Source organism: Phytophthora parasitica (assembly GCF_000247585.1).
Source record: "Phytophthora parasitica INRA-310 unplaced genomic scaffold supercont2.10, whole genome shotgun sequence".
NCBI classification, from domain to species: Eukaryota; Oomycota; class Peronosporomycetes; order Peronosporales; family Peronosporaceae; genus Phytophthora; species Phytophthora nicotianae.
This window is the reverse complement of record NW_008648996.1, coordinates 1,038,407-1,048,771: the sequence shown is the minus strand read 5'-3', so window position 1 is coordinate 1,048,771 and position 10,365 is coordinate 1,038,407. Positions and strand designations below refer to the sequence as shown.

Genomic DNA, 10,365 nt, shown 5'->3' with positions numbered 1-10,365 from the left:
GTCCATTGGAAACTACGGCGTTCATTCACATCGTCGCCCAGTTCCAAACGGTGGCGAATACCGTCGAGGTCTCCACGCCTCACGAAATCTGTGATTGTATCCGGTGAGAACCACCCCATGAGAGCGAGATGGGCTGGCAGCTTCCGATCGTTCGAAGTGAAATGTCTGGAGAGATGCCAAATGGAAAGTGGTAGGACTGACCGGTCTCCTCGATCGAGTGCTAGCCGATAATGGCTACAACTCATTTCAACGTCGCGGATTTTCCATATCCAACCAAGCCACCTTAGTATGACTATATCAAATAATCTCGCCAGGATTTTATGGACGTTAAATGCACTTATGCGTAAGTGACGAAGCTAGCAAGCTACGAATGAGGTCACAGACCTCTGTGTTCATGAAGACAGACAGCCCTACCTATTTTAGGCCTCGTAGAAAAATAAAGAGTAGACATATCATACAGAAAAATGATTTTTTGTGTACCGAACATGTGTGTTTATTAACAACTCAGGTGTTGATAAAAATCCACGGCAATCACTTCTTTAGATCCCATTGTAGTGACTTATAACTGTGCGCTGTCCTGCTGACACTACTCCTTGACCACCTCTGGGAGATTTGGGCTTTATTGACACGTTTTTTTTACTTGATCCATGCAAACTTGTAGGTGAAATCCATTCCTGCACATATAGCAAATAAACATAAGCGTTTGTTTACCTGGAATCTTAAGGCAGGAGGCTATGTTCCTCAAGTACGTACCAAAATGCACCACCCGAAAGGAAAACGTTACTACCATCCAGAGCATCAGTTTCCCTTGGACCAATGCCATCTGTGTCTCCAACACGAATGCAAGCTGGTACAGCGCCCGTGGTCCAAAGTTTCGTTGGATAACCACAACTAGAAGCCCAAACGATACCAGCTGCAAAAGCCCAAATATCAATACAGGGAAAACAGTGGAACCAACATTTTCAAGGTTAACTCCAGCCATTTCCGTATGATACTGAGCGCTTGGGAGATGTACCATTAGCAGGATGTAGTTGCAATAGAACAACGGAACAATCGCCTCCAAATACGAAGCAACGACGATACACTCGGTAGTGAATAGTGTCTCTAGAGTATCATTGAGAACAGTCGATCGTTTCGTTCGAGCGCTCGGGACATTCGTGCGCTCCGATCCTGGATTCCCTGCAGAAGGCAAAACCGGCAGGACACGATCCTTTCGAATTCGTGTGCATAATAAGCGAAAATTGCACGTATAAGTGCGACGTTCCATTCTGTCCACGACAGGTTCTGCCGCTGGTTTGATGACCCGGGGAGCTTGGTCAGAAATTTCATTGAGGGACTGGAGATGAGCCTTGTTTTCTTCGGATATTAAATGTGGGAGGCACGAGCGAATTCGGATACCGTAACGAATCTGTCTCGAGAATTTGTCGGCATCTTTACACAAGGCAGAAACCATTGTCAATACACAATTCCTGTCACTTGGAATGTTGGTAATCTCCTGAAGTTTAGGTCGAATCCACGCAGTACGTCGATGTAAGCCATAAAGCATTACGCATGTCTGTAGTAGATCGGTCACCGTGATGCCAGTAACAGCAACTACCGAAGACGCACTCTGCATGCACGTGGCAACATAGAGAGTGTTGAAAAAGTCCACCGTGAAGATCACAGCCTCTGGGATCATATCTTCCATGTGTGCTGTGCACCTCAGCATCATATTTTTCACTGCTACTTTGATGATCGGTAAGAGTAGAATCACTAACATTTGGTACTGAGTGCCTTCAGCAGCGCGAAAGAGAGATTCGTAAGAGGGATAAACAAACGCCAATGTAACCTGGGCGCACACGAAGATAACATATCGGATCAATTGGTCGGAGTGTGCCACCATCTCATGTACAATATGTTTGCCGACGATGAATCGAACAGCGATGATGAGAAGTAAGTAAAACATTGGGGCCATGGTCAACACAAAGAACGGAACTGGGAAAATAACATAAGCTGTAATTGCCGCTGCGCAGACTGTAAACATGGCCGCTGCACAAGCCGACAGCAATGTCAATCGTATGGCAGAGATCACAACACCGTCGATCATATATCTCGCTTGCCCAACGATTGTATGTCCAACAACGAAAGCCAAAATTATTGTTCGAATCCAAAAGCCGTCGTTCGCGTGCCACCCTTCTGACGGGTCTTGGAGAGGAATTAGTTCTTGTAATGCAACAAGTGTGATCATAGGTATTGGAGTCCCAAGACATACCATTAAGACTCGGGAAAACGATGTAGATCTCGCGTATGTCTCGAGAGCAAAGACCCGTTCAATCGAGTATTTACCACCGTAATAACTGACTTGAAGTCGCTTCCAGGTACGTAGAAGCTGGGGAAATAGACTACATGTGCCATAGGCTTCTTCAACTTGGGCTTCAGAAGGACTGTGACAGGTATCGGTGGGGTGGACACGAAGAGGAACCTGCATTTTTACGCGCTGCAAAGTGGAGGGTGTGATGGAAATATACGAAATAAATTTCTAAATTGGTCTGTAATGGATTTCCTATTTGTGTCTCCGTAGTCACAGAGTTCGACATACGGAGTACGAAAGCAAATGAACAATAATTTCATAATATACTACTTCAGAAGTCATGACTTAGCTTTGCAATCAATTGGATGATTTTTAACAAGCATATCCTGCGCAACCAGGCGGGATTCCGGAGGTGAGCACAATGTCGTCAGAGTGTTGCATTTCGCCCATTTCTATTGGCCAATAGCCAAGAATGGAAGCCTTGTCACGCGTATAAGAACGAAATTACCTCTATTAAGTACGGAAAAGCGTTATTTTTACTGGCCCTAACTCGAAAACTACAAGTGTTTCATCGCCCTAGATACCACCACTATTCTTAGAATATATCCATCTATGTGCATGCAGCACTGCTTAAACATATGCATCATAATGAGAGTTGCAAATCGTTGTCGACCCCCGAAAAGTGTCGATATTTTACCTGATAGTAAAGGAATACCCACGTTAAAGTATTTTTAGTGAGATAAATAGCGGGCTCTGATTGGACTCATTCGGTTCTTCGATAATATCGAATCGATATACTGTGCACAATTGTTTATTGCAACAAAGCATTCTTTTTTTTAAATAAAAAGCTGGATTCTGTCTTCCTACTTATTACACTGGTAGCAAAAACTTACACTAGTATTTCAGTTTCAACCTGAACCCAATGGTAATATCAGGTAGATAAAAAATACCCTCAGTGTTTTGCAACCCCTACCTGGAATCAACCTATCAACTCAGTATTGCACTGGTTTTTTTTTTTTTCTAAAACCGTTTCAATGATTTTCATTCACGCGAAGCTTGCCATGATCAGACAGAGAGTCATAGGGATTGTGCCAATGGAATTGAAACGACGAGAATCTGGATGGTTCTGCCACTACGAGCTGCGGTACTATTGTAAAAACGGCAAATGCAACTAGATGTCTAAACGGCAGTTGCATGTTCCGTCGTGATGTCCAGCAGAGCGTTTTTTTTTTATCTCAATCCAGTGACGGGGCCATTCCGACGTTTCTTCCGTGCTCATGTGTGCAGTTTATCTTATCTACTCGCACCCCCATGGGTACAACGGACTTCTAACTCGCCTCTAGCAGGTTCACGCGTGTTTAAGGAATCGCACGCCCTGATTTTGCTTTTTTTTATCAGGTTTAGAATGGTTAGCTGCTTTATTTCTCAGCCTTAATCAGTTTTCAATTTCCCCCAAGAAACTCACTGCACTACCTAATGGGTTTCTTCTCTCCTGACACCATCACAGATTTCGTGAGGCGTGGAGACCTCGACGGTATTCGCCACCGTTTGGAACTGGGCGACGATGTGAATGAACGCCGTAGTTTCCAATGGACTCCATTGATCGATGCTTCTTTTCGAAACGACTGTAACATCATCCAGTTCTTGCTGGACAATGGCGCCGACATGGAATTGACCGAAATTAGTGACCAGACAGCTCTTCACAAGGCGATAGACTGCAAGAATACAGATGCAGCGCTACTTCTGACACGCCGTGGTGCATGCGCGAATAAGATCGGAGATATGGGCCGAACCCCGCTACAGACTGCAGTCAAGCGAGACTTACTGGAAGTCACGGCCGAGTTGTTGAAGTATGGGGCTGATCCGATACTACGCAGTAACGACAACAAGAGCGCTCGGGACTACGTTCAGTGGGGTCCGAACCGTGAAGCGTTCTACAAACTACTGGATGCGTACTCCAACCTGGAATCCGCGATCCGAGCGAAGAATGAAGACGCAATTACGGTTTGGCTCCGTAAAGGTCTAACGGGTGACCCACGCGCGACCATATCGGGTATCGATGCGGCAATTCAAGCGCAGAATTTGGATGCAGTAAACGCCATTCTTGACGTGTGTACACTGGACACGAAAACGTTCGACGAAATGATTCAAATCCTCAAGTCTGTCGAGACTGGAATCGAGAATGCTCCTGACGACGACTGGCGCGATTCACTTACCTTGGCTGGTAATGACTTCAAGAAGAAGTGGCTCGAGAAGATTCTACTTTTTCAGGAGATGAACATGCTGCAAATATTTTGCGAAAGCGTTGCAAAGCCTGCGTGGATTCAGACTGCACTCTTCGACAATGGTTGGACGGCGCTGCACTACGCTGCTTCTCTGGGCAATAACGAAATTGTTCGGTATCTGCTGGTTGCGTGTGGTGTAAACCCTCTCACCTTGAGCTCCGACAATAAGACGGCGTACGACCTAGCATTTGCAACTGAAAACTGCAGCGATATGTGTTGGATGTTGCAGCAACACATGAAGAAACGAGCGTTTTCCGATCACGCTGCACTGTTGTTAAATGCTAACGAAGTGGCAGTGGAGGATCTAATGCAACTGGTGGGACAGATGACGAGCGTGTACGACGTCCGCATCCTCTTCAATTTGGGCTTCCGGGTGTTGACTACCAACGAGATGCACGAGGTTTTGGCTGCGACATTCAACCAGGCGATCACCGAAAAACTCGTGTTCGACGACCGCGCCGCCGCGTTTTTCAAAATGGGCTTGAAGGAGTGCAGACGCCAAAAAATCATTTCCGAAGTGGAGCAGATCGAGTGGGATATCAAAGCGACAAAAGTCAACGTGGAGAACTCGGAGTGGGTGCGACAGATCAAACAATCGCTGCAGCAGCTTGAGTGCCGAGTCACAACCACCGAATACAATGTGAATCTACTCCATCATCAGTTCGATACACTTCGGAATGCACTTATCGAGCGAGAGAAGCGTCAGATCAAACAACGTGAACGCCAGCGCTACATTTCGCTCCTGTCATCGGCTCTGATCCTGTGCGGTGGTGCAGCTATAAAGGGGATGTTCGAGTCCGCGTTTGATATGTGCGACCCGGAGCATCTCCTCTCGAATTTGAGCAAAGAGCACATGACTGACTTTCTAACGGAGAAAACGAACGCTTTCGTCTTCCAAGGGAGCGTTAACGCTGTCCTCACTGATGCGGCAATTGATCCCGAAGAGTTCGCCGTTGTATTGCGAGAGGCAGCAGCTCTGGAGCGCACTGAGGTAGTGAATGTAGAGAGCGATGCATCACCACCTCTACTGCAGGCTGCAGCTCCAGAGCTCGACAATCCTTTGTTTCCACCCAAAAAGAGCAACGCCTTCAGGGATGCTGTTCATGCTACAATGCGGCGTGCCAAAACCACTGCGAACGAACGGAACCTGATGCCGATAGAAGCTGTTAGTTCGAACACGGAGGTGCCTTTATCATCGACTCCCCTCGCTATCGATTCCCAAATGACTGATGAAGATATGGAAGCGTATCCGTATCATTGCGCTGTGCAGTTCAGTGATGGAGATTTGGAGCAGTTTGAGGCGTTGGCGAAGTACATCGAACAGGAAGGTGGAAACATTAACGAGACGCTTGCAATGCACGTTCGTCCAGCGGGAACTGATGATACATCCAGCAAGGGGGAGGCAGTGGAGGCATCGGCCTTGATGTATGCGTCGTACTTGGGCCACGTGGACATTGTCAAGTGGTTTCTGGATCGAGCCGATGTGGTAAAAACTGAGAAAAGCTTCCTGACCATCAAGCGCTCACTTAGTAGCAAGAAGAGCAGCAATGACATTTGCATCAAACGACCAACCTGCAGTGCGTAACTGCGTGACTCAGCGCGTCTAGGGACCCGTTTGCATTTGCTTACAGTTAACCTGATTCACCTGTGTAAGCTTCATCTTCAAGTAAAGAATACGTACAAATAAAAAGTAATATGCGAAGCCATGTGTGCATGTACACCTTCAGAATATTTCATGCCGCTTACGGTTGAACGTGTGTTCCCCGCTAAAATAGTAGTTGTTATCACTTAATCCAATCAAACTTGTAGGTGAAATCCATTCCTGAACAAACAACAGTTTAGACAGATGATCGCTCTCATGGAGTAATCCCACATATACGTACCAAAATGTACCACTCGAAAGCAAAACGTCACTACCATCCACATAATCAGTTTACCCTGGACTAAAGCCATCTGCGTCTCCAATACAAATCCAAGCTGGTACAAAGCCTGCATTCCCAGATTCCGCTTGATGAGCACAACGAGAAACACGAACGATACCACCTGCAAAAGCCCAAATATCCACACCGGGCGCACAGTTGAGCCAACGTTGTCGTGGGTAACTCCAGCCATCTCCGTGTGATATTGGGCGCTCGGAAGGTGCACCATTAGAAACATATAGTTGCAGTAAAACAACGGCACAAACGCCTCCAAGTATGCAGCAACGACGATACATTCGGTTGTGAAGAGCACCTCTAACGTCTCGATAAGAATTGTGGATCGTTTGGTTTGTGAATCTTGGTGAGTTATTGTGTTTTCTGACGTTGGACCCCTTGCAGAAGGCAAGATCGGCATGATGCTATCTCTTCGATTTCGCGTACACAGCAGGCGGAGATTACACGTATTGGTACGAGATCCTGCTCTATCCAGTACAAGGCCTGTCGCATTGTCTGATTCCACAACGCGATGGCTTTCTGCAAAATTCTTCCTGAGGAATTGCAGATGAATTTTATTCGTCTCGGCTGAACAATGCAGAAGACACGAGCGGATTCGGATACCATGACGAATTTGCCTCGAGAATTTGTCGGCATCTTTGCACAAGGCAGAAACCATTGTCAATACACAATTCCTGTCGCTTGGAATGTTGGTAATCTCCTGGAGTTTAGGCCGAATCATTGCAATGCGTCGATGTAAGCCATAAAGCATTACACATGTCTGTAGTAGATCGGTCACCATGATGGCAATGACAGCAACCACTGACGACGCACTCTGCATGCACGTGGCAACATAGAGAGTGTTGAAAAAGTCCACCGTGAAGATGACTGCCTCCGGAACCATGTCTTCCATATGCGCTGTGCATCTCAGTAGCATGTTTTTCACTGCAACTTTAATCATCGGTAGGAGGATAATCACTAACATTTGATACTGAGTGCCTTGCACAATGCGAAACAGAGATTCGTAAGAGGGATAAATACAAGCCAGTGAGACCTGGGCACACACGAAGCAAATAAATCGGATCAACTGATCCGAGTGTACTATCATCTCGTGTAGAACGTGGCGGCCGACGATGAGTCGAACAGCGATGATGAGAAACGTGTAAAATACTGGAGCCATTGTCAACACACAGAAGGGTACTGGGAAGATGACTAGAGCAGTTATTGCTACTGCACCAAAGAAAAACATTACTGCTGCACACGCTGACAGTAGTATCTGTCGCGCTGTAGAGATCACAACGCCATCGATCATAACTTTCGCTTGCCCCATGACTGTATGACCAACGACGAAAGCCAAAATGACAATTCGAATCCAGAATCCGTAGTTCGCCTTCCAACCTTCTGACGGGTCTTGGAGAGGAATTAGTTCTTGTAGCGCAACAAGTGTAATCATAGGTATTGGGGTTCCAAAACACGCCACCAGGACTCGGGAAAACGATGTAGTTCGTGCGTATGCCTCGAGGGCGAAAACACGTTCAATTGAGTATTTGCCACCGTAGTAACTGACTTGAAGTCGCTTCCAGGCATAATAAGGTTTAAGAAATAGGCTACATGTGTCAGAGGCTTCCTCAACTTGTGGTCCGTGAGTGGTATCGGTGGGGTGAATACGAGGAGGGGGCAGCATTAACACTGCAACAGGATGCTGTGTTGACATATGCCCCAACGCAACAGGCCTCTAAATTCGTCTGCGCCCTTCTCCTATTCTTAACGCACATCCCATTATTAATGCCGAGTACTGTAGCTTGGAACTTGACGGACTGGGGGCGTTTGTTGAGCAGTTTCACTGCTACTACACTGTTTCACATTCTAGGTCGTCCGTCATAGCAATAAGAATAATTATTTGTCGAGGGTCCATGTTGTAAATCTTGCAAGTGGAGACTTATCTTGATAACGGTGAAGCGGTATTTACTTGCATCTAATGCTCACCACGGCTATATTATCGCGATGGCTGTCATTGGAATTTTGCCAGGAAATTCGGTAAGCGCGCTGCATTAATAGTAAAAATGTAAAAAAAAAAAAGTTAACGATCTTCAATAAGGAACCACGAACAAAAATCATTCAGTAACAACTACCGCACTACTATGTAGTGCCTACAGCACACCGAAACATTTCCATCACAAACATGGTGTCCGTTTATCGACCATGCATCCTTCTGGCTAGCTTCGCTTCGCATCTCCAAACGCGCTCGTTTCTTTTCGTTACCGTCTACAGCAACATCCTAATTGTTCATCAATCGATGCAACTCTGCCTGATACTTCACCAGTTTCGTCTGTATACTCTAGAACCAATCCCGCGTTTTCGAACTTTTCACGAACACGCTTCCTCTATAGCTTCCATCTCAAACAAAGCGTTCATTTGTTTCTCACGCATCCAGCTGGCGGCATAGCATGGTGCTTGTTGAATGTCTTTAAATTGCAACAGCACATTCGCAGTCATAGAAGCTTCAGCGCTTCTCAAAACGCTTTAACTTTCCGATTGTTCGAGAATTCTGCGTCAGGCATCATCAATGAAAATGGCTTATCCAGCGCCTCAATTGTTTCGTTCAGCCACATGACGCGAATTTCAGCGATGGCTGACACCATAGTAAACTGTTCGCCCTGCAAATCAAGTTTGCCTAAGTGCATTGCGCATTTCTCGAGTGCCCGGTCCATCAGCATGAGTTTACTGAACTTGTACCAAAGAGGGCACTACCATTACTGCGAATGCGCATTTCCAGAGTAACCCCCAATACTGAGAGCGACATAGTTGCGTTGTATCGCTTGTCGTCGTCGCTTCAAACGCAAATTTCGTTAGCGCTGCGTGGGTTTTCCGAGTATTCAGGACATCCAGCACTCCTACCATCTGCTCCAGCGCATTTTTATCTCCTTTCATTGAGTCGAGTAATGCTTGACCGATTCTATCCCAATCAAACACGGGCAACACTGTTGTCACTGAGGAGACCACTACACACTCCTCTAAGCGGGCGAAGAATCGATTGAAGAAAAAGGATTACGGGAACAGGGTCGCCATTTTCCACCAGCAACTCGAATAAAACTCCACAGAATCTGGCTGATGGCGTTGCCCACGGTGAATCCACGTCTCCCATAAATGTGGTGAGCGCAACAACACTCACAGGCTTTTGCGTCCTCAGTATCATCGCAGCAGCCTCCATGTCGATATACTCTAGATCATTTTTCACACCAAGGGTCGAAAGCCAGGCAACGAGGCCAGAGGTGGCAAAACTGGAGTGTTTCGTAACAAGACTCGGGCGCGCGTGCTCCGCAAACGTGTCCCCCATCATTCCTCGCACAAGGCCTCCATAGATCATAAAACGTTTTGTGTCCAGGATTTAAGAAGTGGAGTTTCCAATCATCCAACCTGCTTTTCCCAAGTCTTTCTCCGGCGGTTGTGAACCAAGTCATCCATTCTTCGCGTGCCCATTCATCCCAGCCATTGACAGTGTTATGATACTCGACCAAGCTGCTTTAACTTTACAATGAAAAGCAGCACTTGTTATATCAGCTGGAGCCGCGTTATTCGCCTTCTCTAGAACGTCAATTCTGGCGAGATCTATGCCTTGTAATACTCGGTTACCAGATCCCTCGATCGCATGCTTGGTGTATTTATACGTGAGTAGAAAAGCGAAGGATCCTTCTTCAGGTCCCAGTTCGTTAATAACACCGGTGAGTTCATCTCTTGACCGCTTGGAATGATCTTGTTTCAAGTAAGCAGCGTTGGTGGTAAGCAAATCGAATACTCCAGCATCAAGCGATATCCCTTTGTCACCTTCTACAATTCGTATTCGGTATCTGCGCAATAGACGAAGTAGTGGGGGGGG

The 10,365-nt window shown here is 46.4% G+C and overlaps 5 protein-coding genes across 6 annotated transcripts in view; 1 reads left to right on the top strand and 4 right to left on the bottom strand.

The window, feature by feature from the left end:
• Positions 1–509: 509 nt before the first annotated feature.
• On the bottom strand, positions 510–2,086 carry PPTG_06847 (hypothetical protein; the record flags this gene model as incomplete). The annotated part of the gene is made up of 2 exons (XM_008900891.1): positions 510–674; positions 754–2,086. The coding sequence occupies 2 exons, from the start codon at positions 2,084–2,086 to the stop codon at positions 637–639; spliced, it is 1,371 nt and encodes a 456-aa protein (XP_008899139.1). The 3' UTR covers positions 510–636.
• A 1,680-nt stretch (positions 2,087–3,766) lies between these two features.
• On the top strand, positions 3,767–6,278 carry PPTG_06846 (hypothetical protein; the record flags this gene model as incomplete). Its single annotated transcript, XM_008900890.1, has 1 exon — positions 3,767–6,278. One exon carries the CDS (start codon positions 3,767–3,769, stop codon positions 6,158–6,160), a length of 2,394 nt encoding a protein of 797 aa, XP_008899138.1. The 3' UTR covers positions 6,161–6,278.
• Positions 6,279–6,359: 81 nt separating this feature from the next.
• PPTG_06845 (hypothetical protein) lies at positions 6,360–7,941 on the bottom strand (the record flags this gene model as incomplete). The annotated part of the gene is made up of 2 exons (XM_008900889.1): positions 6,360–6,397; positions 6,459–7,941. 2 exons carry the CDS (start codon positions 7,939–7,941, stop codon positions 6,360–6,362), a joined length of 1,521 nt encoding a protein of 506 aa, XP_008899137.1.
• A 589-nt stretch (positions 7,942–8,530) lies between these two features.
• On the bottom strand, positions 8,531–10,365 carry PPTG_21970 (hypothetical protein). Its single transcript, XM_008901138.1, has one exon. It carries the CDS (start codon positions 9,853–9,855, stop codon positions 9,454–9,456), a length of 402 nt encoding a protein of 133 aa, XP_008899386.1. The 5' UTR covers positions 9,856–10,365; the 3' UTR covers positions 8,531–9,453.
• PPTG_06844 overlaps positions 10,364–10,365 on the bottom strand; it is a 1,868-nt gene continuing 1,866 nt past the window's right edge. For both annotated transcript variants that reach the window (XM_008900887.1, XM_008900888.1), the window contains one exon: positions 10,364–10,365. This exon is cut by the window's right edge and continues 928 nt beyond it. The gene's annotated coding sequence lies outside the window, so the exon portion shown is untranslated.